The sequence below is a fragment of the Pipra filicauda genome, unplaced genomic scaffold (assembly GCF_003945595.2).
Source record: "Pipra filicauda isolate LSUMZ 115617 unplaced genomic scaffold, ASM394559v2 scaffold38_size3968069_pilon, whole genome shotgun sequence".
In the NCBI taxonomy this organism is placed as follows: Eukaryota; Metazoa; Chordata; class Aves; order Passeriformes; family Pipridae; genus Pipra; species Pipra filicauda.
In genome coordinates, this window is record NW_024104520.1 from 2,079,419 (window position 1) to 2,107,338 (window position 27,920).

General features: G+C 35.1%; 1 protein-coding gene across 1 annotated transcript; it reads right to left on the reverse strand.

The window, feature by feature from the left end:
- Positions 1–837: 837 nt before the first annotated feature.
- DTHD1 (death domain containing 1) lies at positions 838–21,477 on the reverse strand. The gene is made up of 10 exons (XM_027746786.2): positions 21,201–21,477; positions 16,377–17,184; positions 15,560–15,887; positions 14,697–14,876; positions 13,638–13,882; positions 11,352–11,516; positions 10,477–10,766; positions 8,958–9,202; positions 1,744–1,801; positions 838–1,163 (listed from the first exon to the last, which is right to left on the reverse strand). Exons 1-10 carry the CDS (start codon positions 21,475–21,477, stop codon positions 874–876), a joined length of 2,886 nt encoding a protein of 961 aa, XP_027602587.2. The 3' UTR covers positions 838–873.
- Positions 21,478–27,920: the final 6,443 nt, after the last annotated feature.

Sequence of the window (27,920 nt, forward strand, 5' to 3'; positions counted from 1 at the left end):
TTATCTCAGCAGAAACATGGTACTAAAAGCCCAGACTTACTCTTGCTCTGACTTTTAGAAATTAGGTCATTCCTACTTGGCATTATGGAAAGAAATGAGTTTTTAGAGATTGAAATATATGACTGAGGAATGGCACAAACATACCTGCTTTACATCTGTATCTTCAATACAAGAACTTAGTATGATGAACAAAATGTCAAAGCAAAGCATTTTAAAATTTATATGAAGAAATACTCCTTTTTCCAAATTTGATGGTAACCTAAAACACTCCATTACAATGACAGTTAAAAGTGAGGCAACAAATCTCATAAATTTTGGAAACAGATTACATATTCACACGTGTCTGCTATGACATCCACAAGGATAAAAAACATTACTGGAGAATATAAACGCAGAATGAATTACTAACAATCTGAAAGTAAGAAGTTACCTCTGTGCAGTATAATGATCTATTATGCTTTCATCTGAAAAATCTGATAGCTATTAATACTGGATATAAAGTAATTCACATTTCATAGAATGATCCATATGATTTTGGTGTAATGAATAATTCCAAATGTCTAAAGTACATAGGAATATGATTCTGTGTTGATTGTTGCATGTGCAAACAATTAAAGTCCTTAGAATCCTATGCAGACCAGTCTATAATTCTTTGTACCCGTATTTTCAACATCTTACTTTTCCACAGAAGAAATTTTCACTTTTAGCAAGCAAGAGCATTTTTATTATACTTTGCTTTAGTAAAGAGATTGCAAAGTAACAAATAAATAGTCTTATCCCTGACTGATATGCCTGTCATTTTTTCATCCAGAGATATCATGGAAATATTCACACCTTTTGACAAAAAACAAGAGAAATTAGACTGTTATTCTGTCAAGTGAACACATTATTTTGCCACTTTAAACGAAGTTCTTCTGAAAGATCACTTCTGCCACTCTTCCGCAAATAGCGAGACAGGAGCTTCTGTTTATCAGCTGACCTTGGAAGGGTCTTTTTCCAGTAGCAAAGCAGCTCATAGATCTGGTGTGTTAAATTATCAGGGCACTTCAGCCTAACAAGCTGAAGTATGCTCCGTCGAACAGGTAAACGTAAAGCAAACAAGGATGTATTATCTTCTGCAAGCTCTTCTGCAAGCCAAAACAGCAAGTTGTCCCACAGGTCCTCTAAAGAGCAAAAATTAGTTAAGTGAGAGCATTTTTCTTCTGCTATTTATATTTTCCTTTCTTTTAAAAAGCTTTCTAAAGCTGGAGGCTCAGAGGATAAACTCCCTAAATAAATATGGTTTGTTTTTTACTTTAATGAAAACAGCTTCTTATTTCCAATGTAATTTTTGGTAACTGCACTACAATATGAAGTGAGTTTAGTCAAAAGCAGATTCAGCAACGATCTACAAGTTTTGGAATGGCATGGGGAAAGTTAGCAATAAAATACAAGGTTTTTGATATTTCCTGTAACTGATACATCAGTCATATTGGAGCTTTATAATACAATCTGAATCTCCTTATACAGAAAATTATATGCTGTTCAAGCATCCCACCACAACATTATCTTACGAGATCTTCTGTATTTCAAGATAAACAGATTTTTTTTCCTTTTACTATCTTTTAACACATTAAATATTCTGGAATACGGCATTTTTAAATGTCAGTTACAGCCAAAATAAATTTTTGCATTTAAAAAAAATAAATAGCAAGTATAATTATTATTTATATTGATGTAAATATATTATGGATGCTTTCTTACCTGATGAATCAGAAGAAATTGTTTTTGTGCTTCGTGGATGGTTGATCAATTTTTCATGCTATTAAAGAAAATGTGTCAAGGAAAGAGAAATGACTAAATGAGTAAGGAATGAGGCATAGGGTATAGGAGTAGATTGCAGTAAATCAACATCTAAGATTGGTTCTTAATAGAAGATTTTTGTCACTATTGAAAACCAGTTAACACCATCAGCAGGCATAAATCAATATACAGCTATTTAAAATAATGAAACTAATAAAGTTTTCATCCAACAAATGGATGCTTATTATCTCTTATTAAAAAGTTCATAATTTATACAATTTTTCAAAAGTTTGATCAATAGCATTATGCCATGACTGGTGTATAGAAATGAGGTATATAGAAAGTCTGTATGGCACCTTCATACATGCAAGAGATTCTAATTTTGAATACTGCATTAACTTTGCCTACCTTTCAAGGAGAATAACCGTTTTTAGGTATGCAATAGCTGTTGTTAGGTCTAATAATCATGCTGTGTTTGCAGGTATAGTTATTCATCTTACATAGTTCATCTTACTAGTTCAATGCATCACAAAAAATAATCAAAATTCAAAAGACTAGTTTCATTAGAAAGTACAAAGTTCTTCTTCTTTCTTCCTCTAATCAGTGGAGAGAAAGAAAAAAATACTTTGTCCTTTTTTTCCTGTGACTGAGAAAGAGGAAAGTCTTTTGGGCTTTAGTGTTTCCTACTACATATAGAACAAGAAATTACTTATATAAGCAATTAGCACAAAAAGAGATTAGTTTGTATAAAGTGAAATTCAGATTTTTTTTTTTGTTTAAAGCTGTAATGATCCTCTTTTAGTGCCCATGTTACTTTTGTCACACACATTCAGTTGTATTATGCAGCTGTTCATGCACAGCTTTCCCTGTGAGACTTGCCCAGGGTTTATTTGCTGATCCTCTGGTTTTCATTTGTGAATGAAGAGCATGAAACTCTGACTAGAAAAATTATTCTCCTTTTCCTTCTGGGCATATTGAGCCAGAGTCTTATGGAGCTTATCTTAATCACTTTTATAATACAGATTTTTATATTGTTCAATATTTGGAGTGTCTCATATGTACTGAGCTGCACATCCAAAAGGTCAATATAATCACAAGTGTTACCTATTCACCTGTGAATTAATCAACTTTTCATCAGGCGTGTACTCAGTCATCTTGGGAGGCAATTTCAGTGTGCACAGGATGCCTACATTGTGTACTGCATGGCAGTGCAAAACCATCCTGTGCTGTACTTCTCTTGAGATCTTGGGGGTAGGACTAGATGACCTTTAAATGTCCCTTCCAACCCAAACTATTCTATGTTTCTATGTTCTGAATCTGCCTCTTCTTGCATGCTTCTACAGAAATTCTGTCATTGGTCGTGTCCTGGTTGTTAAGATAGAATAACATGGCTAAAACCCCCTCAGAATAAAGAGAATATAAAGCTCTTCCAGAAGGGGGCATTGTTTTTCTTTCAAGACTCAGCTTTCTCTGGCTTCGTTTAATTATGCTTTTATATTTAAACTTATTTTCATTCATTAATGAGAATTTAGCATCTCAAAGATCTGTGGGATTTTCAAGTTATTGTAGATGAACTCAATTACCCATGCATTAACTTTAATCTGAACCATTTTATGCCACTTAATGTTAAAATAGGAGTAAAAAGTATAAGAATTGAAAATTAGTATTGTCTAGAAATAGTGTAATAATATGCAGTGCACTAGATCTAAAACATTAAACTGCCTTTAAAGATTAAGTATCTGTGGTGAAGCGCTAAATTCGCTCATGGTTCAGCTGCACCGGCATGTGGTCCCGCTGTTCTGGTCGACAGCTTAAGTAAACTACTCCTAGCAGTCAAAGTAATTTTCTAGTCTGGAAAGCCCTTCAATTAGCTAAGAAACTGCCTTTCTGAGGCAGAGGATCACATGCTATTCTGCTGTTAGACAGTCATTAGACATAAAACTCCAGCAGAATAGTAATTTCATAATGCCTGTATGTATTACAGCAATCTACTTTTGCAAAGCATTTTGATTTCAGCCAGTAACATCGACGTGTTCTGTCAAATGGACCTCTCAGACATGACCAGACTCCTGTAGCATATCAAACAGGACAGACAGAAAAGGAGAAATTAATATTTTAAACTCTTCAGCTCCATTTCACATAAATAAAAAATTTTGAAATAAATAGATAAGCACACACATACTTGATATCAGAACCTAGTACATATATTTGACTTGTGTTGAAAATAACTGGTTAGGTCAACAAGTGTTTCTGTTGCTAAGGAAATGAAAGAACTATAAATAGGAATCATTAGTGAAGACCAGATTACTTCTGTACAAATGTAGCATGTTGAAACTAAAAACTGATGTGAATGGTTGCATAAACTAAAAAAAGACACTGCTTTGATCGCTGCCAGAAATATATTTGTAAGTGTACAATATCGACACAAACATATAAAAAGTGGCTTATGATCTATATAGTTACTACCTTCTCTCCACAATTCAAGAGAAATTTAGGTGGAAATTTTACAGAAAGGATAGAAAATGTAGTAGTCAGAATGGCTTCCTTAAAAAGATTCCATCTGTCTTTGTCAAAACCAAAATCGGGCATTCTTGATGGTTCTAACTTTATCATCTGGAAGAAAATTAATTTCATTTTGTTGAGAAAATTTGCATTGTTGCAGACAACACTGAATATTTGTGAACTCAGGTATATTGAAGCAAATCTGTTAACATGACTAAAATAAACAACTCAACAAAGTAGTAGAAACATAAATAGTCTTTGCTCTTTCTGCCCTGCATTTTCTACCATTGTGGGGATTTTACTCCCAAACCATGAAAGGGTCCCCCAGGATACTGGGAGAAAGTGAAAAAAACACCAATAATCCTACAGCTTAGAGTAAACTGGTTCACAGTTAAGGTACAAGAGCCTGACTGTGTAAACTGGAATTCTGCAAGCAGCTGTGTATGAGAAATACTGTAAAATACAGATATGAACACTGACTGTTATGTTTCCATATGCTTTCAAGATTTGTGGCAGCTTAATTGCTACTGCTGCTGTAGTAATATACATGTGATAGAAACTAGAAACTAGTAAAATCGAAGGACAGTTGCTTGAGTCTAGGTCTACACACACAAATGTGGTGAGGTAGTTCTAGATGTTTTGGCAGCACGTATTAATAGCATCAGCAAGTGTCTAACTATGGGCAGTGCCAGTTTTGGTTCCTATTGTATGAACATTAACACACGAGCTGTACTTTAATGAAATGGTAAATAGCAGTTGCATTTGAGAGATGGCTGGGGTAGTTTGTATATTTAGTGCATTAAATTTCTTCCTAACTGTTTTTTCACGTGCAGTTTTTACCATTTCCTTTTATTTATTTTATTCATTAGAAAGCCTACCTAAATGTGAAGAAATATCTGATTCAAATATGCTGATTGGATAACATGTAGTAAAACCAGAATTAAAGTCCTTATGTTAATATTTACAGTCAGTGTTTTTATCACTGTTAATAATTTTAAAGCACATCATAAGATATGGTAAGTAATAAGTATTTCTTTTTCATGGTTCTGGCATTTAATTGGACTGTTATGTTTAATATATGATTCTGTCTCTCTTCCAGTCGTTTCCTTTTCTGGCTGAAACATGTATTTAACTGCTGCAAATATCCTGTGAAAATGAGTTCATCATTTGATTATTTCTGAATCTAAAAAGTATGTTCTTTCCTATTGCTGGTTACACCTGTGTCTTACAAATATAATTGTTCTTATCTCCTGCGAAAAAGGATATATTCATCCTTTTTCAGTTGCTCCATAATATTCATATTCATATTTCAACTTTTATTGAAGCTTCCTGAAGTGTTGTGATCAATGTATTGTCTGTCTACCTAGAACCTGATCACCTACTTTCTTTCCTCTTGTTCCAAATCTTCTTTCTGCATTCTATGACCAGAATTGCACAGTGCAGTCATGATGTGAATGCCTCATGATGTCACACAGATATATGGCAAAATCTTGTTTTCAGTTTTGTTGCCTAATAATTCGTTGCCTTTTTATTTGCTACTGAATGCTCTGGAAATTCTCAGAAATTTTCAGAAAAAAAATTAGGAGATTTTTTTTTTTTTTGAGTGGTAATAGGTAATTTAGAATCTCAGTATAAAGTTAGATATGTACTTCTACTGCAACAAAACAATTATTGACATCTAATTATCTAATTTATTTTCAAGTGGCTCAGTATCACTATATTGTGTGACTCTTCACAGACAATTTTAGTACTCTGAACATTTTGTACATCTTCAGACTTTTCGCTTAATTATTCAAAAGTTTCTGATGAATATCTTAGTATTGATCTGTATGGGACTTTACTAGTAATCATCTTTCCTTGAAAAAACCAACGACTTTTTCGAGTCTTTTTTTTTTTTCTATCTTTTGGCTGGGAAATATTTTTTGTCCTTAAAATTTATGTGAGTTTGGTCAGTATGGAATTCAAGATTTACTTGGTTGGAAGAACGTATGAGGAGCAAAAGAGTGAACAACATTGTAACTTTGCTAGTGAATGTTGTACGCCACTAGATAGTGGTGGGGATGGAGTTCCCATTTGCCTTGTATGTTAATATACCAATAGTAAGGTATGTTGTATTTAATTTACTAATTATTCACTAAAGTCAAATAATCAGCTTCACTGAGATTTGTTAATTCTTAAAGAAAGATATAACTGAAGTATCTAAATTATTAAAGAATATTTCTTCACTATTAAAAAAAACTGACTTTAGGCATTACCAGTTTTAAATTACTGCACTGGATGGATGGAAAATAGAATAAAAAGTAGGAAGGCTCACCAACTATAACAAAATATAATATTTTGTGTACAAAGATGACTTGCAATATAAGGGAAGATGTTTTTGATGCTGTTCTTTATTCTACATATGAGTATTTCATTCTGTGTAAGACAGAAAATAACAAAAGAGTTATCAGTGTGCAAACACTTTTAAGCATTTTGATTACATTCTGGATATAATATTTACACTTAGTGAAGATTCTTGAGTCTGAAATGTGCTTCAAAAAATATATTTACAAGAAGAAAAAGAAAAATTATTTGCAAGATGATTTAGCACTGATTTTCTGAAGTAATATAATAACCCTGACCCTCTAAGCAGACTTTCTGGCATCAAACTTACGTCCTCTGTGCTCAAAGTGATTCAGATGAAAGTAGAGACACTTCTCAGAAGTAAGATACAAAAATAATATTGCCAAAGGCTATCACCATTCCTGAGGTTTTTCTTTATTTCTAATTTTCCAGCAATGATCATTTTATACAGCTCCTCCCTTTATTTCCATTTAAATGAGTAGGTTGCCTGGGTGCTACGGTGTACCCACATATTTAAATATTCTCACACACTTATACAGGCTGACCAGAGTTCAAGATCTCAGCCGCACTGGGAAAGAGGAAGCACAACCTTAAATTTAGTAGGGAAAAGGTCTAGTCAGAAATATTTGTTTTGAAAAGTCCAAATACAACAACAGCCCAAATACAAACACTAATATGTGTTACAGTAGACTGTATATGCCAACTCAAATCTAAGACACTTGATATTTATCTTTGTGGTTTAATACAAATGCAATTCAATCTTTAAATCTTATTATGCATAAGATTAAATAAAGTGGAACAACAGGATGGAGGCTAGTCAGGCAGATGGAAGAACACTAACTGCTGTCTAGGGTATGCTACAGTTATTTTTTTTAATTATGATTTTTTTAATCATCCCACTAGACTTCAAGAGTTTGTATTTCCCTCTCTGTAAACACTGCTAGCCCGGCAGAAAAACAAAGTGCTTGAAAGGAAAACATATATTTTATATGGAGTTTGTCACTAAAAGAGATCTCCTCTTATAATCTTCTGCAGTTAACTCTTCAAATTTTACTTGGAAGAACGATGATGAGAGAGAAAAGAGGTATGCTTATGAAATAGAAGATGTATTAATAGGTGATAGCTTAAGGAAGAGTGAAGTCAATTAAATTGAAAAAGAGAGAGAATGCTACTCCTTGTCACCAGAGAGTCAGACCAAGTGTTATTGTACATATTTTGATATTAAAATGTATGCAAATTTTATAGCAGTCTGGCGGCATCATTTTGTACAATATACGGTGCTGGTGCCTAGACTCTTTGAAAGGATTACAATGAGATTTCATTGCAGGAATATTAAAGATTAATTTATGTAGCAATAGCGTTCACCAGAGATGAAGATAATTGCCTGCATGGCTGTATTGCCAAGGCTAATCAGGCATAATAGGATAATCAGGTGATAGGTGGGAGATAGGTTACATGAACCATTTAATGATCTTACAATTTGCAAGTCTGTGCTCCCAAGATGATGAAACAAAAATTATGCAACTGAAACTTAAGTAATAATTTCTGAGTGCCATACTAACTGGGGAGAGAGTAGATGGGTGAAAAACTTCTGCTACATATTTTTCCATGCTTATACCTGGGTAAGGGTCCCTCCCTAGTGCTAAGAGAAATTCTGAGAATGCTTGTACATTGAAGACGGATCAGAACGGCTCCCTCAGTGACTCCTGCGTGTATCTGTAAATCAAAAATCATACCAAGATCCTTTTGCCTAATAAATATATGATAAGAGTCTGTTCTAGAACAAGCATCTATCACAAGTATAGAGGCCATGTTGATGAGAACACAGCTGCATTGGGCAGGGCACATCTCAAGGATGAAGGACCACCGCCTCCCTAAGATCTTGCTTTATGGTGAACTTGCCACTGGCTGCCACAAGAGAGGAGCCCCGAAGAGGAGATACAAGGACTCCCTGAAACAACATCTCAACCTTGGCCATATTGATCACCATAACGGGTCTACTCTGGCCTCCAATCGGGAGGCCTGGAGACACACCATCTATAACGCAGCTGTCTCCTTTGAGAACACACGCAGGATCACTCTCGAGGAAAAAAGGCAACGCAGAAAGAACCGTGTATTGCAGAATACACCATCTAAGGAGTCTTTCTGCTGTGCCTTTTGCAATCGGATTTGTCTGTCACGTACTGGCCTCATAAGCCACCAGCGTGTCTGTAACAAATGTGGAAAGAGCCTTCCCAAATCTTCATTCGCGAAGCCTAGCCATGAGATGAGATGAGATATAATAAGAGAAAAAGAGAAAGATCTCTAATATTATCAAGTGAGAAACCCACCTTTGGTAATGTTAGTGGTAATTTACACAGTGGAGACTGGTGTTGATATTCACAAAATGGTAAGGATTGTTCCCATTTCTTGGTTATCATCTCTCTGGTAATTTTATAAAACACTGCAGTTCCTTTGTAATGAGGTGAACTGTGGTTACCAAATTCATCCACTTCTTTAATTTGGAGCTCCAGCCTGGCTTTTCTTTGTGAATGAAAAATCAGTCTGTAGACTTTTCCAAAATCTTTTCCATTCTCTGCAGTACATATGAAAAAAAAAATTAAATATTTTTGCACTGTATTCAGATGTGTGGCATCTAAAATAATTCATTAGGGTGAGTCGAATAAAGGTAATCACATTCTTTGGTTGTTCTTTATCATTATTATTATTTTACTGAACATCTGAGGTTCAAACAGTCCTGCCAGCCTGCTTCAGTAGTAGAAATATCTTCATAGTTACTTCTCTTAGCCCCTGAATAAGGAAGGGGCATAAGGAATAAGTGGTGAAGTCTGTGCTAAAAGTTGATAAGCAAAAGAAGATAAGTACATAACACAGAGAAGAATAAAAGTAAAACAGCATTGTGAATGGAATTGGTATGGGTATAGGCTTTCTGATTATTATTAATATTATTATCTGTCTATCTCTAACAATGAAATGAATGGAGCCAGAGATTTAGGTGCATTTTTAGGATTTGTAATTCCATTTTAATTGATACATTTATATACACTATCCTTTGCATATATGACCAGGCATTCCTTGGGGGCTGGAGACTTCTCTTTTTGAAGAATAGTCCTTTCTTTAGGATAAATGGAGTTTTCAATGGGAGAGCTCATGGAGAAAATGTCCATAGGGCCAAATACATATGTTCATTCTAAAACTGACAGAAGCGTATATATGCAATTTTGGGTGAAAACTTTTCCGACATTTCTTTTCTCTTTTTCCTCTAAGCAAATCCCTGAATGGTAGCAGCCACTGCATGGAATTTTCTAGGCTGTTAACGGAAATGACATAACTCTCTCTCATCACCTCAATTCACAGTGCAACTCACAACAGGTAACATTTTGCCCTGGATTTCTTGCTCCCTTTAAGTGAATGTTACACAGATAAATTAGCAGACTTTTCCTTTTGTTTGGAATCTGTTTAATTTCTATGTTCTTTATATTAAAAAGCTATTGACAGAAAGCTGCCCTTTTGAAATAAAACATAAAATGACATCTCTTTCTGAGGGGCCAGCTTTCACAGAATGACAGATGTTTACGAGATCTCTAAAGATCATCTAGTCCAACTCTGCTGCTCAAAGCAGGGTCACCTAGAGCAAATTGTTCAGGATCTTGTTCAGCTAGCACATTTTTTTTCAGTTGGAGCAGTTTTCCATTAAGTTCCGTGTTCCTATCATTGATGAGAAATAAAGCACTGAAATAACCAAATGTGCTGCGACTAATCACAGTCTATCAGTGTTCCCATACAGCACTTTTTAACAGCTGAGGTAATTGGTAATGTTCATCCAGATGCATGAATTGATTATCTTACCTGAAGCAAAAATATTTCCTATAAATCTAAAATGAATCTGCTCTCCCTCTCTTAATGGGAACTGTTGTGTAGGTTCTGGGGGACCAAAATAGCCCTCCTCATGGAGATTTTGAAGTTCATAGGTCAATTCCTTGGATGCAGACAGCAAAACTACTATTTTATATGGGTTTTCTCTTTTCTGATACAATATCACGTTAGCCATCGTGCTACGAAGAGCTTCTTCCAGAGCCTGAGCAAAGAGGAGTAGATACAGGTTTTCCAAAATGAATGAAAGGCGGATGACCACAAAGCTGTATTAAGAAAAAAATAAATAAACAAAGGGAAGAAAATTAAATTAAATAGCTCTATCTTAAATCATTTTATCAACTGCTAATCATCTATTTTGCAAAATAATTTGGGGCAGTCTCCAATGGGCCTTTTTTACCTCCTTTTCATACTTGTTTCCAACACATGAGAAGGTGGAAATTTGCCTGCTTCTGTAGAGTATGTTGACTATGTATCTACGATTTCAAATATATATGAATTTTAGATGAAAGCGAGTATTTCCTAACAAGAATTCAAAAAAAAGTATGATTTTGTAATTGGAGGGCTAAGTCACATTTTCCAATTAAGACTGATACCTTCATTTCCTGTTTCAGGTTTTGTATATACTACACTGTGTACATTTTATAAATGAAAAAGTGTTTAAATTTATATTTTTTTAATAATGAGTAAAATATCTAAATTATTTTATGCTTTCAAGTGGAAGAAAGAGATACTGACAAGTTAATAGTTAATAGTGGATGATTTCTTGGCTCTAATAATTTCCATTGATTTGTATACATGGAAGTAAATATTTCAGTAAATAAAATTTTATTAAATTATTCATACATTACCTTTCTAAATGCTCATTTAGTTCAAATGATACAAGCCCATTCCTTACATTCTGGATAACGACATCATCAAACACCTTCCACCCCTCTTCTTTGTTTCTGTGACCTAATAATTTCAAAGTATCACTGAAATTCTCCCCATCTTTTCTCACAGAAGTGCTCAAAGCCCTGGAAAGCCAAGGAATTATAGGAGAAAACAAAATGAAAAATAGATCCTGTAGAAAGAGTAAGGTTGTGTTTGTAGCTGTTCTCCCTTCTACTTTCCTTGATGACTATGTCTGGTTTATCCGCCTTGCTTAAAATCTGTATCTGGAACTATACTGCAGAGTATGTAAGTAATATAGTTGTTAAGAGATTTTTTTTTCAATTCTGAAGAAATAAGGAAAAAAAAGGAAAAATAAAGCTTTTTGTCTGAATCAATTGAGTTTAATCTATCATTCAATATTATGGATTGGTTTTGAGTCATTCATTGAGATTTAGATTCTGTAGATACACATATCTGAAAAAAAAACCAAACCAAAATCCCACCTTTGCTTCCAGAGGCCAATATTACTCAACCACAAAGGAATTTAGAAAATAAGACATGGGTGCTATCCATTATTACTCTCAACAGAGAAAATAAAAGTAGGTTCTCTTCAAATCAGCTGATTACTTTGATATCACACTCAGAACCAAGACAGTGTGACATGACATGTTCTGGCTAATTTCTTTCAATGAATGAAATGAGGGTGTTTGATGGGAGGTTTTTGCTTGTTTTTTTTTACAGAAACTCATAACTCTCCTTTACTACACACCTCTTCTCATGAGTTTTTTAACACCATATGTGAATAACCGATTTACATCAAATACATGCCCTATGTACAATCTAAAAAAGAAAATTCTCTGAACAGGAGAGCCTAAGTGTATCTCAAGTGTTCAGCCTCAGCCAATGTGTAAATGTAGGAAAGCGTTGGCAAAATTTTCTATGGAAATTCATACAGAAATAAGCATTCAAGCCACGGTCTTTTCACACGTGCTTTGAGAATCTAAAGGGCCATTTAGACTGGTATTAAGAAGAGACAGATGCCATGAGGGTACTGTCACACAATGAAATACTTCTGATTCAGGAAGTGGAATTTGAATCCCCTATAAACTGACATGGTCACCCTTCTCACATCTGAAGTTTGTGATAAAAATGGATGTCTACTCTAAGAGACCAGTGTGAATGCAGAGCTTTTTAAAACATAATCCGAGGAGTTTTTCAGAAATGGAAAGCTAGAACATTGTCTGCCTTCTCCATTTGTACCTTGCTTACTTTCAAGACTATCGTAATCTTGGAATAGAGGTGGATTTTTCAAAAGAAATGTTTAGCCCAGTAGGAATAAGCTAACTCTTTAATGACATAAAGCAAAAGTAGTTCAAAGATGACTGTTGTTCCAAGATAGTCCCTCCCTACAGTGAGACTTTCTGAACCTGGAGTTGCATACGGCAGCATAACTGGAAGGACAATGATCAAATGGTAAATTCGGATTAATTTTTTCCCTGCATGAGATGGTAAAAACACCATTTATTTACAGATTGACAAAATAGATGAGGTTAGCTTTTGCCTTTTTTTCCACCAAAAATTTTTGTCCATATCCTTGTGTGTGTGATGAATAGATTTTATTGAACTGCCAATAAAGAACTGAGATATAGAGATTATCTTTTTTTTTTAGGAGTCTTCATGTTTTAATCCATTTTTAAAACATGCCAAAAGCTCTAAATTTTAGAAATGTTGTAGTGAGTGCGTTGAAAAAATCTAGATCTTTATCCAGTGCAGTAGTTACCATGAAGTTGACCTACTACAAACCACTGTGCCATACATTTTGATTCAGGTAACCATTGGAACGTGTAGAAGTAGAGATCAGAAAATTCAAAGGTCAGGTTCAAATGACCAACTGGTAAAGTAATGACCACAGCAGCTTTAAGATATGTTTATTCTCCATGTTCAGCGTTTGACTTTGTTGAAAATGCTTGAATATTTCTTACTGAAAAAACCCACACATTTTTAATTCTGACTCCTGCTAGAAAATGCAGTGGTCAGAATGTTTAAAGAGTATACATCAAATCCTATATGAATTTCTATGGTGAAACTATAGAATGAGAATTGTGATGATTTGCTCTAGTGTTACTCACAATGTCTCTAAGTATAGCAATCTGTATTAAGGAACAAACACATTTTTAATACGAGAAATTATTAATCAGCAACTGCTAAAATTAATTAATTTTGATGTTTTAAAAATGCTGAATTTGTAGTGAGGTTGTTCTTACCAAGGATGGTATGATGCAGTAACCCTCTTTACTGTAGCACTAATGGCTCTTTCATGTTCTGTCTCACATCCTTGCCTTTTTTTTTCTGGGTTTGGAGGACAGGGTAGAGTAATAGTGACTGAACTGTTAAAAGGTTGGGCTGAAGGATGCTGGACACGAACCAGTGCACTAGTAGATATCACTGAGTGGTACATATCATGTCTTGCTTTCAATGCTGAAACCAATGATGGTTCAATTGGCTGAATCTAAATAGAGAAAGCAATTATATAATTAACTTTTAAATAAAAATCTCTTCTCTTACATGCCTGGTTTTTTTACAAATTAGTTTATCTTTTGAAATTGGAACAGACTATCACAGAAGCTTCAGACTCCTTTCCATGACCCAGCAACAACCTTACCAAAGTATCAGCACTTTATACAAAGCATATCAAAATGCTTGAAAGTCATCAAAAATTGGAACCTTTACTGACTCAAATATTTTGATTGTTTTGCTCCTGCTTTGGTTCAATATTTGAAACTCATGAGCTTCCTCAGACTTTGGAAATTTTCTGAGATTTTTCTAATCTCTTTTTTTTTTTGCAATTTTAGTTTCTCTGTACCTCCAAATTAATGTTTTAATGTGGGAAGGGAAAAACACGTTATAACTGATGCAAAATTTGAGATTATTCTCATCCTAAGAGTAAAACATAGTAAAACCTTCTGTTGCACTTCCTGGCACAAAGGAGGGAGGTCGGGTGAGAAAACTTGTTCAATTAACTTGAACAATGGGATAAACTGTTGAAGTTTTGAGTTGCTACTTACATATTTATTGAAAACTACTGTATTTTCTGAAATACATGAAACAAAGGTAGATAGATATTTTTAGCTAGAGATATCCTTGACTACTGACGTTATTATGTGGTTTTTACAAAACTGACAGGAAATCTGCTTATACAGGATGTAGAGTTGTAAACACTTTTTGTAGACTTCTGATATTGGAACAGATTGCACTTTAACACTGGCAGACTTGCTACAGAACCGATCAGATAATGGAACAAGTATTGCATTTTTCAAGCTTACCTTTAACTCTATGGGTGCTGGAGAACTGAATGCTTCTGGATTGTAACAGAAAGAGATTCTAGAATCCATGCTCAGCTTTTGTGAGAGTCCTACCTTTGGAACAGTAAATGTTTCTTTCTTTAAGCATGACAATACAGATAAAACACCCAGATGATAAATTTTCACTTCTGCAAAGCTTTCCTGAATAAAGAGAATGTGGGTTAGATCATATTGGAGAAAAATGAAGCTGTGTTCCATAGTGGAAAAGAATATTGAGAAGGCAACATTCTTTCCAGAGCAATGTGTAAAATTAAAATAAATTGCATATTATTGCCGCCCGCATGCCCAGTTTTCTGGTGATCTCTAGTCATCATGTGATGTCATTAATACTCCAGCGTATGACCGGGGCGAAATGAAATAAGCTTCTAAGCTGGGTGATGACTCTGGTCCAATGCAACACTTCTGCATTTTAAAAAAAAGAAAGAACTATCCTGTGTTTTTATGATATGGAGTTTGAACTTATACACATGGAACTGTGTTAGTTTACTGTGATCAAAATTCATAATAATTCCCTTTTAAGTTTTGCTTTTATCAAATCATGCAACTCATTACACTTATTTACAACATCATGTACCATTACTCAATCATTAATATTGTGGGATCAAGCACTTGCCTTAACATTACAATTGAAGAAAAGGACCTTGCTAAATACTAAGTTTAAATAACAGAATAGTTCATGAGAAAGTAGGAAGAAAAGTTCTATTTTACCCTGAGTAGTAGACAATATGATTTAATAATGACAACTTTACTTATATAACTCCAGAGAGACTTGACTGAGAACCTCAAATGACGTTTTTATGTTGCCTTGATGAGAGGTTACCAACCTCATGGTTTCCTCGGTATCCTTCCAAAGAAATAGGAGTTAAGTAGGTTGACTGAAAGTTCACATCAGTCACCTTCACCATAATCTCCCGATAATTTCCTCTGAAGCGTGAAGTGAAAGGGATTGCAATGTAGATGGGGAAAAGAATTTTTTCATAATCATAACAGTCGATGCTTATGACGTTGCTGACCAGCTCCTCAGAATCATCCACCACCAATGAACTAGTGTCATTCAGTATCTTACACTTCAGATTCTCCAGAACAGATGCAGGAGCTTTAATAAAACAAGCTACTTCATGTATATTCTTACTACTCTCCTCGACTAGAAATCTGGCGAAAAAAGATATAAAATATTATTCTTTGTATTTTGGGTGGGGTAGTGTCTTGCATTTTTAGTTAAATACTTCGGTGTAATGATGTGCTACATTGAAGCATAAGTAGATCGTTCAGAAAAATATGTTTATGAATAGATAGGAAAATCATGAAAATTTTCATCTTTTGCCTGTTTCAGAGCAGCTTATAAATTACTATGAAATTGACAAATTTGGGTCATTTTCTACTGATTTCCAGTAATTTGGGAGTTATTGACTTCATGGGCCGTGACTCAGTCCCTCTCTGGTATAAAAAAAATTATACAAATGGAAACCTTACTTTAGACCAAAGGGAAAGATCTTCATCATGCATGCTTAAATTGTAAACTGCATGACCAGCAGCTGTTCAGTACATGTATATTGAGCTTCTGCACCCACATATGTTTATATGTTAATAAGCAACAATTATGTACGTCTTTTCCTAAAAAAAAGAAGAACATGTGCTTACTCTTTGTTCATCCAGTGCCTAGATTTTTGTACTTCTGAATCACTCACAGAAGGATTCCCAGCAGTAAGATCATATATTTGTGCTGAAGACGTGAAGGTACTTAGGTAATTTCTACAAATCTCCTTGTTTGTTTTCATTTTACCATCTTCCATTTTCTCTGTCAGTCTGTGCTCTTCCCTTTCTAGCCCTTTCGAAGATTCTCCAGCTACTTCCTTTTTTTCCTGTTCAAAAAGATTTGTGATGGTTCTGTCACAAATGTCTTTCAATGTCCCAGACAAAATCACTTCCCCACTGTTCATAAGAGCATCTTGAAAAGCCGGTTCTGGAGGCTTTTCAGTAACAGAGCTACCTCTGTGAAGTTTATCCTTTCCATTGCACTCTTTTTTCTCTGTAACAGAGTTCATCAGTAGTCTGTGTTCACCATCTTCCTTTTTCATTGGAGGTTCTCTGCTAGCATCCTCCTCTTGGTCAGACGTGTTTTCAGTTAATGATGCAGCATCTTTTTCAACAGTTTTGGTTTCACTTATCTGAGTTTGATTAACATTCTGACTTTCTGTGTTGTTCAGGGAAGGAGATTTTTGGAATTGCTGACTGGGACTGAAAGATGCTTGTACAGAGTCTGGTGCTTCTCCTTCTGAACAACGCACATCTGTTTCTCTAGAAGCATTTTGGCCGGTTTGGTTCTGAGAATCATCATCTTGTCTACAGCTAGCAGCATAAAGTTTATTTTCTGCCTCTTGAAGGTGTGAGACTGTATTTATCAAATAATCCTTCACTTTCTGCAGACAATCTATAATTCCATTGTGCTCTGAGGAAAAAATAAGTAACCAATTAAATTATCCTATGAAAGTTAGAAAAAATGTGAAAACTCATATACATACCTAATGAATTTAGCATAATTCCATAGTGCCATTCAACACATGAAGAACACTGTATTTCCTGGCATCCATTTAATGTTTTTAATTAATTTCTGAAGAACTGAATACACACAAATACATTTTTGTACTTTTCCAGGAACAACTGTGTATTTGTCAAAGTGTTACTGTAGCAACTCTAATGAACACCTTTCTAATGGTCAGACATTAGCTAAATTCTTAATGACAATCAATCAAAACCAAAGCATGGAATTTTTAAATAATATTCAAATCAACTTGGGAAAGGCTTTAAAATTAAATCTTAATTATATATATTTCCAGAATTTGAATCCTGCAAGGTTTCAATACACGAGTCTCTAACAAAGCCTAATTTTAAACATACTTAGCAGCTTCGAATTTTTACTATGAAGAATAGATAACACAAACCCACCAGCTCATACATAATACTGGAGTTCAGCAGCATTCAGGAATGTTAGAGGTTGCCCTTGCATGTAAGTAAGACCACTTGGTGAGGAAGAATGCACAAAAAACGCACAATCATTATGTGCCATTCGTGTAAGATTATTTATTTTACGAACCCTCATTTTTCTTATCTTATACCTTTTCTTAGAAATCACTCCAGATATTCTCTCCAAGGATTTCATATGTATTACTTAGAGCTCTTCCCTCACCTTATGCTGTCAGCCCCTATAACTGGAACTAGGCATACTTCAAACTCCTTGGAAAATTTCTTGCTTATTTCTGTTTGCTGCATGAGATCCTGGAAAGCCCTGTTTTGCAGGTTAAATGCAGTGAAAGTCAATACAAATAAGAAAATACTACAAAATGAAACACAGTGTGGCGTGTTCTTCACTTACAATGGACAGAGACACACAAAAGAAGGAAAACAGAAAGGGCTGATACAAGTCTTACAGGAAGTCATCAACTTACATTCACTTTTTTCAACAACATCATATGAGGTAAATCAATACCTCAAGGTTTTTAACTTGGAAAATTATTTTAGAACAAATGTCATCATACATCAACGAGTGAAGTTATGTGATAGGTCTCTCACTTTCATCTCTGTTTGCATTTGATTAGTTTAAATCTATGAAGTGTACAGTTCAGAATAGGTTTTTTCTTAATTAACTCAGTTTAAAAATTATTCCTTTCCAATACTTCCTCAGTTCTCAAAGGACTTGTTATTGGATTTTTACTATATTGAGGAAAAAAAAAAGAAAAAAAGGAAGCAAGTATACTTTTTTAAAATATTTTTTGCACTGGTAATTTAAAGAAAACTATTATTCTAATGTTTTTCCAGAGGCACTTTTACAATAATGAAGACATTCTAAATAGTTTAACAGGGCTGAGAAATACAACAAAAGGATTGGAAATAACACAGCTTTGTTTGCAGAAGAGGTTGTAAACGACCCTTCCCAGTTTCACTGTAAGGCAAAGTTCAAGCTTAGGCAAAACTGCCAAAATTGACATTTCTTCCCAGAATTTTGCATTCCCTAAACCAAGCAAACAAACAAAAAACCCCACCATCAAACAAATTATATAGCTCTTTAAACTTCCCTAAAATCAAATTTGAAGATAACAGGGTAATTCAAAACAATGGCATTTTCCTGTGCTGTGAATGGGACTTTTCGAATACTGCCAAGCAAAGATATGGCCTTGTAACTGTACACTATCCAACTGTGTCACATGGAGAGACACTTTTTGCATTCTGTTACAAGGCTAACCTCGAAATAAGTCTTCTTTTGTGTTATCCCCCTCCCCCATCGCTTTTCTAACACTTTGCTTTCTGTGCTTTTTCTGATGTTTGATAACACAGCTTTAGAATACAGATGCAGTTTATAGGCAACTGTATCCAGACCTTTTTGCTGACTGTTTTAAAGGGTATTTGTCAGATGAGGAATAGTAGCTTGGAAGGAGAAGGATTCTTGAAAACCTGATAAAAAAAAAATTAAAAAACCCACATAAACCATGAGGTCAACAGGACAAAGTTAGCTTGCCTGGAGCCTAGAAGGAGACTTTTTAAACAAAAATGTTTTAATTTATAAACCTATAGATCGAGGACGCATAAACACAAGCATAGGTAAAGATTTCTGTCTAGAATCTCTTTCTTTCTCTGTCTTTGCATCATAGAATCATCATAGAATCACAGAATGGTTTGAGTTGGAACAAGATGATCTTTAATGTTCTTTCCAACCTTCCTTCCTGTTACGGGCAGGGAAAACTTGTAATAGACCAGGTTGCTCAAAGCCTCACCCAGCCTGGCCTTTACCATCTTCAGGAATGGGGCATCCACAGCTTCTCTGAGCAACCTCTTCCTGCGTCTCACTACCCTCTGAGTAAAGAATTTTTTCCTAACATCTAATCTAAATCTCTCCTCTTTTAGTTTAAAACCATTCCCTCTTGCCTTATCACTATCTGTCCATGTAAAAAAAATCAGTCTCCCTCTTTTTTATAAGCCCCTTTTAAGAACTGGAAGGCTGCAACACAGTCTCCTCCGAGCCTTCCCTTCTCCAGTCTGAACAACCCCAACTCTTTCAGCCAGTCTTCATAGGAGAGGTGCTCCATCCATCTGATCATCTTCATGGCCCTCCTCTGGACCTGCTCCAGCAGGTCTGTCATTCTTGTGTTGAGGATTCCAGACCTTTACTCAGTACTCCAGGTAAGGTCTCACAAGGGTGAAGTAGGGGGGCAAATCACCTCCCTTGACCTGTTGGGCACTCCTCTTTTGAAGTTTAATGCTGTTAGACCATTATTAAAAGTTTTCACTTCGGCTTTGATAAATGTTTGCTAATATGTTGATGTTCACCTATTGCAGAACTGAACTGAGCCTGGCAGCAAAGCCCCTGTGAAAAGATATTCAAGAAAGGGCAAGAACACCAGAGAAAACTGAGGAGTGAGGAAAAAGTGTGAGAACTAGCCCTGCAAACAACAAGGTCAGAGGAGAAGGAACAGGAGGTGCTGCAGGCATGGCACAGAGATTCCCTTGCAGCCCGTGGGAGACCAGACTGGAGCAGGTTTACAGAATCACAGAATATTCTGAGTTAGAAGGGACCCACAGAGATCATTGAGTCCATCTCTTAAGTGAATGGCCCATACAGGAGACTGAACCCATGACCTTGGTGTTATTAGCACCAAGTTTTTACCAACTATCCACTCTGCAGTCTGGGGATGACTCTCTGTTAGGGCAAGTAGATATTCTCTGAAGGAACTGCAGCCTCTGTAGAGCCCAGCTTTTCCTGACAGAAACTGCAGACCATGGGAAAGACCCATAGTGGAGCATGAAAAAGAGTCAGAAAGAAGGAATGGCAGAGGGGAACTGCTACAGACTGACTTTTGCCCCCTGCACTCCTCAGGAAGGGGAGGAGGTAAAGGAGTTGGAAATAAAGGAGTGAAGGTGAACCTGGAAAAAAGAAGGGATGGGGAAAAGGTGGTGTTCAGATTTTTTGCCTTTGCTTTTCACTATCCAATTCAATTGACAATACAATACATTGATTTTTTTCCCAAAGTTGAGTCCCTTTTGCCCACAATGATAAGTTTTAAGTGATTTCCCTGCCTTTATATCAACCCAAGAGTTTTTCCATCTTTTCTTCCCTTTTCTTGTTGAGCAGGGGATAGTAAGTTGCTGGTTGGGCATCTGGTGTCTGGGCAAGATAAACCCACCAAAGTATAGTATACATAAAACTTTGAAAAATTCTGTTTAGTTCTTTTTTTTTTAATACGTTTTTGGTCACATAATGAGAATTATGAATCTCATATTGAATCTTATGTAATAGACTCAAAAAAAGTGTGATACAGTTGTGGAAATATGAATTAATTTGGTGTAATGAATGATCAAGTACTGAAATACTAAAAAATGAAAAGTAAGCTCCCCTGGCACCATCACACAGCAGAACTTAGCACCCAACATGCCCAGGCCCTACTGTTTACAGCTAAATCCTTCCATACTTGCCTGGACTTCCAGTCAATTCCTTGTGTTTGTTGTGGAGGGCACTCAGCAAGTGACAGGTGTCTTGAATACTTTCCATAATGTTCTCCAGCTGCTGCCTGAGAGATCCGCTCAGCTCTTCTGTTAAAGAAATCAGTCTAAGCACATACTCCTCTATACCTTCTTTATCCAGATCACTTTTCAGAAGCATATCTCTTGCCAGCAAGTTCAGGTGCCAGATTTTTTCCAGGACTTGGCCTGATTTGCCTGCAGGTATAATCTTGCTTTCGGCCAAATCCATTTTATGCTCAGAATATACTACTACAATTTTTTTTCTGCTCTCATAGGTTGTTGTGCTTGGTTCAGGCTACTACGCTGTTTAGAGTTTCTAGCCTAAAGAGAATTTCTAAAAGTACTAACTCAGAAACTCTGAGTTGATGTTGACTACTAAAAAGTTACTAGGTGACAGAAAGGAGTGGCTGCCCTGTAACTATGGGCAAGGTTTGCCAGGAGACATCAATTTACACCATGCACCTTTAAGAGAGGTTATGCAACTCAGTTATGTAGCAGTGACTTAAAATTTCAGGATATCTGAGCAATTTCTTACTTCAGTAGCTACAAATATTCAGTACCTACGAAATCAAGATTAATTGTGATTTCATTATTACACAGTCACCAACAATGAGGAAGTGTTTTCACTGCAATCTGACACTAAATGCCATAGATCATTTGACATAATTTTCTGACAACTGTGTCTTATTAGTTGTTTACAGACAACAAATAGGTGGGGCAGGCCCAAGGTGCCATGAGGATTATGTATTTGAATTATACGTAGCTTTCAGCAACACAAGAATCTACAAATCTAATTTTGTGATTAGCAAATATATTTATTATCCGTAGATGCTTAAAGAAACTTCCAGTGAGTTCTGAGGTGTGCTTACGTAACAGGGAAGAAACATAAAAAGAAAAGGAGTATCAGCTAGAAGTTCAAATAACTAGTGACTGACCCTTTTTTTGACACTTAAGAAGTTGAAAAGCAAGGTTAGGAGAAAAACTTGAGCTCACTAAACTTAGCTGCAGTATCAAGAACTTACTATACGGAGTTCATGAGGAAAAAGCAATAAACTATGAGTAAGAGTACGTCAAATACCCCGCTCCCATGAATACCCCCATGAAAGCAGGCAGCATTGTTTTTGGAGGGGCTCACAACCATGTGCTCCTGGAGGTAACCTGGGAAGGAGCAGGGCCAGTTCCTGACAGGGCTCCCATGCTGGTCACTGTCTTGAGTAAGTGAAATTGGAGGACTGGTACCTCAAGGACAACATTTGCAATGATTTCCATTTCACACAGCAAATTTGGGAGAAGATGTCTCACTGGGACAGCAGTGAAAGCAAATGGAGGAACACCACTGGCATTCTTACTGATGCTAATTCACATTGTATTGTGTGATGGTCATCTGCAACCCTCATTAGCAGAGTTCAGTTCTTGGCTCAATCTGAAGTATCACATCAAAGTATTTTGTAATTTAAGATATGTACTGCAGAAATCATTGGCATGGTGTCTTTCATACTAAACATTCCTTTTTATGGAATAAATAATGTTAATTTAAATGGCAATTAAAATAGGATTGTGATATAAAAGCACACTGAAAATTGCATCTAAGCATTACAAGAACTAACAAGGTTTTGTCAGCAGAGTGCTTTGAAGATGTAAAGCATTGTATAAACGTTAAAATAACAATGAAAGATGTAAAGTGTCTTTAATCAAAAGGATGAGCAGGAACCAGCTATAATTATTACATTCAAAAGGAAAGTTACTTTTGACTTATTATAGTTTGCTTGATCACACTGAAAGTACTGCACAGCTAACAAAAAAAGGTATGTGAATCATTAACTTACTTACCATTTCTGATGGTTCAGTATCTAAACTTTTCCCAGATTATTCCTAGTAAAAAGGGAAGTCCGAAATGAATGTATACTGACATGTTTATGAAGTGAAAAATGTCATCTTTTCACCCAAAAGTTTTGTGATGTGTAAGTGAGAAAAAAAAGGAGGAAAAATATGCATTAATGTGTATTTACTGTATAGCATTGCATTGACTGACCTCTCAGTGTGGAATTATAATGTTTCCCTAACCATAATATAGTTGTATTCATCAGCTCTAGATCTTTTCCAATATATGTATTTCCTTAGACTACTTCCAACTAAATCAATTAGCAATGTGCAGATGTGAGTTATGAAAAAAGACATTAGATTCAATAAAGGTAAAAGAAGATCTGATTTTTAAAAGCAATTTTTGTGAGTAAAATAGATAATAATAAATGAACCAGTTAACAGAATATCCTACTCATTGAATGCTGTAGAGCTGAAAAGAAGCTACTATAACAGTCTATTATAATTACAGAGTTATAAGATATGACAACAACTATCTATATTTATGTTCTTTGCCATAAGCAAACTCTTTTGGTTTGGGTTTTTTGTAAAAAAATTACGTATCTAACTCCTGCTTAAGTCAATACCTGTTATTTCTATAAATTGTCTATGCATATTCAAACAAAGATATTACCTTTTTTAGAAAATACATTTGTCTAAAACATTCAATAGAAGAGAAATGACTCAGAATTTTTAATGGGTAGTTGAAAAAATGTCAAGCCTTAGAGTTAAAAAAATATTGTTCTTCTCTGTAAACATGAGTAAACCAAGCAAAAATAATAAAGCTTTTGTAAAAGTGTGAAGTATTACATGGTATGCATGGTATAAGGGTCTGCAGTTATAGAGTGGTCTCTGTAAGGTTTTATTATAGAGGCAATTGGGTGAGGTGCACTCTCCCTGAAATACTTACTACACGAGTGTTGCTACTGGGAGACATTTCATTTTTAAACACATGATCTATATCAGATCTCATGACACGAAATGAGGCAGTAATGGCCACTTAAATTATGGTTGACTCTTCCAGCTGTTTTCCTCTTCAGTAGTCATAAAGAGAATATATATTTAGGCTGTCTGATGATCAGCATTTGAAGGTCTTTAAATTCAATGATTCATAGAGCAAATACATTATTGCAGTTAAAAAAATAGGTCCCTGTGTCAGACTATGAAAACCTGTCATTTCTAATATTTTATTATCAATTCACTGTTTCTCCTTACTCAAATAATGGTGATAAATTATGTAAGTGGAATTTCTTAATCTTTGATGATATTCAATGAATAGTCTTATAATCTAAGGCTTGTGTTTATGTACCATACTGACAGGTATTAGACAAGGTAACTATAAAGTCTTTGGGAACAATGAGGTGTTTTTTACTTGACAAACTCATGACCAAAGAGATCCAGTTGCAGTAGTAGCTTTCAGGGCTCTGCAGACACCCAGGGGCTTCATGGTCCAGATCAGCCTCACCTGGTAAGTGCAGATGATTAGCTAGGCCATGTTTTGAAGCTTTCTGAACAATGCAGATTGTAAAGGAAAATGTTGCTGAAATGAGTAAAATATAACCAGAAGACATGAAGGGTAAAGAAAGTAGGCAACATGAGTAATTCAGAAGTATTACAGTCTATATCCTCTGAAAATAAGATTGTCTCTATTAATATATAGTATGGAGTATACTGAAGAAAATAGCATCATAATGTCACATACGGGAAGGAGGAAGTCCTTTCAATGAAATATGATAAAGAATTTAGTGCAAAGGTTATTTAAATAGGATAGAATTTATATCATACAGTCAATGCTGGAGTTTTGCAGTCACTTTAAGCTTGTACTTTTGTGAAGTTAATTCAATCTGGATTAGTTATCTGAGGTGGTTTACTGTGGAGTACACCAGCTACAAAGAGAGGCTGAGACTTCATGAATAAGAAGACTTTATAAATACAGTATTACTTCATTCTCCAGAAGAGTCAAGTTTAACACTGAAACTACAGTTTGCTCTTTCAGCTTTTACTATATAAAATCTCTGCAGATATTATATAAAATCTGGCCACTGTGGATACCCAGCCTCGCTGAAAATCCCTGGCTAAAATACATCCTTTAACTGAGAAAGAGACTGAGAAAGGCCTATAGTGGTAGGACAAAGACACAAGTTGTTGTGTTTTTCATTACATATGGACACCAGCTAATTAGTATTACAATAACAGACTCACAAGAAAAGAGAAAGGGGTGTCCTGCAACCCAGTTGACAAAACAGGGTCCTATGCCCAGGTAGGTAATATATTGCACAAAGAAGAAAATTAATATAATTGAGACAATATGTAAGAAATAAAAGTGCAAGAACAGTTGTGATAAATATGGAATTGTTACTAGACTGGTTTTTTTTCAAGTCTTGTTATTTATTTATTTATTTTGTGTGAAAGAACTAATAAAAGAGCTTGGTACTCATCCTCAGAGTTTAGTTCTCAATTAAATTCTGACTTTCTGAAGAGTGATTCTACTCTTCAGCAAAGTTATGTTAGGAAAAAAAACAAATTGGAAAATTGGTTCTGTGCTTGATATTGTTTTAAAACTATTCCTATTCCTGAGTTACTTTCACATTTAACTATATTCTCTTTCACATTTAACAATATTCTCTAAGTATTTGAAGAGTCCGTTAAAAAAAATAGCTTTTTCATCCATATTCAATAGAAGCCTTGGCTGTAGGAGGAACAAAATATCAAATTTAGAAAAAATAGGGATCAAATTATACATTTAAATTAAGTTACCATTTAGCAGATATGCATGTTGTTTTCAGAATACCTTAGCACTGTTGCATAGCTGATAACAAAGGAAGTGGACTTTGTTCTCCTAGAAAAGGAGATTAGGGTGTGTGATGCAGACCCAGAAAGTTCTGTCTACAGACTCTGTGTATAATGCAAAGTTCAGTATGTGACAGTGAAGGCATTTTAGTGCATTTACTGATCTATTCATATTTAAAAATATGTGTAATGGTTTTTCTTCCAGTCTCTGGTATTCTAAAGCCCAAGTAAAAAACCAACAATAATATAAGAAAAGCTAAGAGTGCCATAGACATGCTGTGCCATAGAATTTATATGTTCATGTCAATGGTTTATTTAGAACTCTACACAGTAATCAGTGTTGGATTTTTTGAAGAAAGTCGTAATCACCTTGAAATACATAATTATGAAATAACATGGTTAGAAAAAGTATTTCTCTCTGGGTGCAGTCACAGTACCTGACTTTAGGCCGTCTCAACTATGAATCAAATGTTCATGAGCCTCATGTTAGGAAAGGCAAAGCTCCAGACTTTAGGAGGCAAGCAAGTCTGAGCCTATGCTAAACCTCTGTGTGGGGCCACCTTTATACCTGTATTCACTTCAATGCAACATGGTGGTATTTGCCTAAATTTGCAATTAGATTTAACCTAGCTTCTGTGGAGGTTTTGGGCAACCATTGTTGAGAAAACAAGGTGTAATCAGCTGTTCTGGGGTAGAGCTAACACATAGAACATGGGTTCAGGGTGCTAACTGTGGTTTTCACATTTCTGAGCCTGCTCTATGTCAAACTGCATAGCCACAGCCTTTGGTTATCTTCGTAATCTGTGAAAAAAAAAAAAAAGAAAAGAAAAAGACAGGTTATATTCTTTATGTGTTGTCTTTTAGTTTAATTGATAACTTTTTCTAAGCAGTTTGAATATACCAATCAAAGAGACTGCAGACTGGGGCTTTGAGTTTTTATCTTTGGTGGGCAATGTCCTCCTATTTGGAATGGCGAGAGGCACTTCAAGCCCATCTAATCTGTCCTTTACTACTTGAGCACAGACCCACAAAATATAGCAAAAATAAAGAGGAAGATAAAAATATCAATATATACTCTAAAATCCATACACTTTATTGTCCTATTTACATTCTTCTACAGGAAAAAATCATGAAAATTTACTTGAAAATCTACTCTGCCTAAAATCCAGCTCGAACTGTAAAATGCATAAGTGGTAACCTAATTATAACCTTTAGAAAAAACTATTTCTTGAAAGCAAAATGTCTTTTTGATGTGATCAGCAATAATATTTTGTAGTTATTAAATATTATTGATGTTGTTTTAATGTTGTGTTTAATTATACAAGAAAACCTGTAGTCTTTTCTATCTAATATTGAAGTGACATTTAATTGCAATTTTAATTAAACTTGAGAAAGGGAAAGGCTGTAGAAACATGACATGAAAGTGCTGTTTTCAGTTGATGGTATTTCTTTTCCTAATGACAAAGTCCCAGTCCATTTATACTGCTGTCCTCAATACTGGAGTTAAATCTTTATTGCTCTTAAGAGATACCCTTGTTACAAAGCAATGTTTGAAGGAAGAATGACATTTTCTGTATAGAAGAAGATGAAAAAGATAGCAAGAAATATAACTTCTAGATATAGAATGTTGTGCTATCATCAGTTTCAGCAGTTTGTAACACAAGCTGAGCATTTGAATAAGATTTCTTAAATGGTAATCTAATTCAAAATTGTAGGCAGAATATGTCATCCTTTGTTTATCTAAAATAATTAAGGTTACTGGAACTCCCCAGGTGGCCTGTCTACTTTTAACATTTACCATTTTACATTTGAGGCTGTTGCTCAATTTGTTATTTGGAAAAGAGGCAGAAAACTAAGGAAACTATTTGTGAAATGGGATGTATGTAGTAAAAATTCAAAGATTTGATACCTCTCATCTTCTAGCTTAACCTAATAATTTAACAAGAAATTAGTCACGGACAGATGGGGCATTTTCATTATGAGTTTTCTATTGAAGTATTGTTTGTATATACAGTAAGCCTC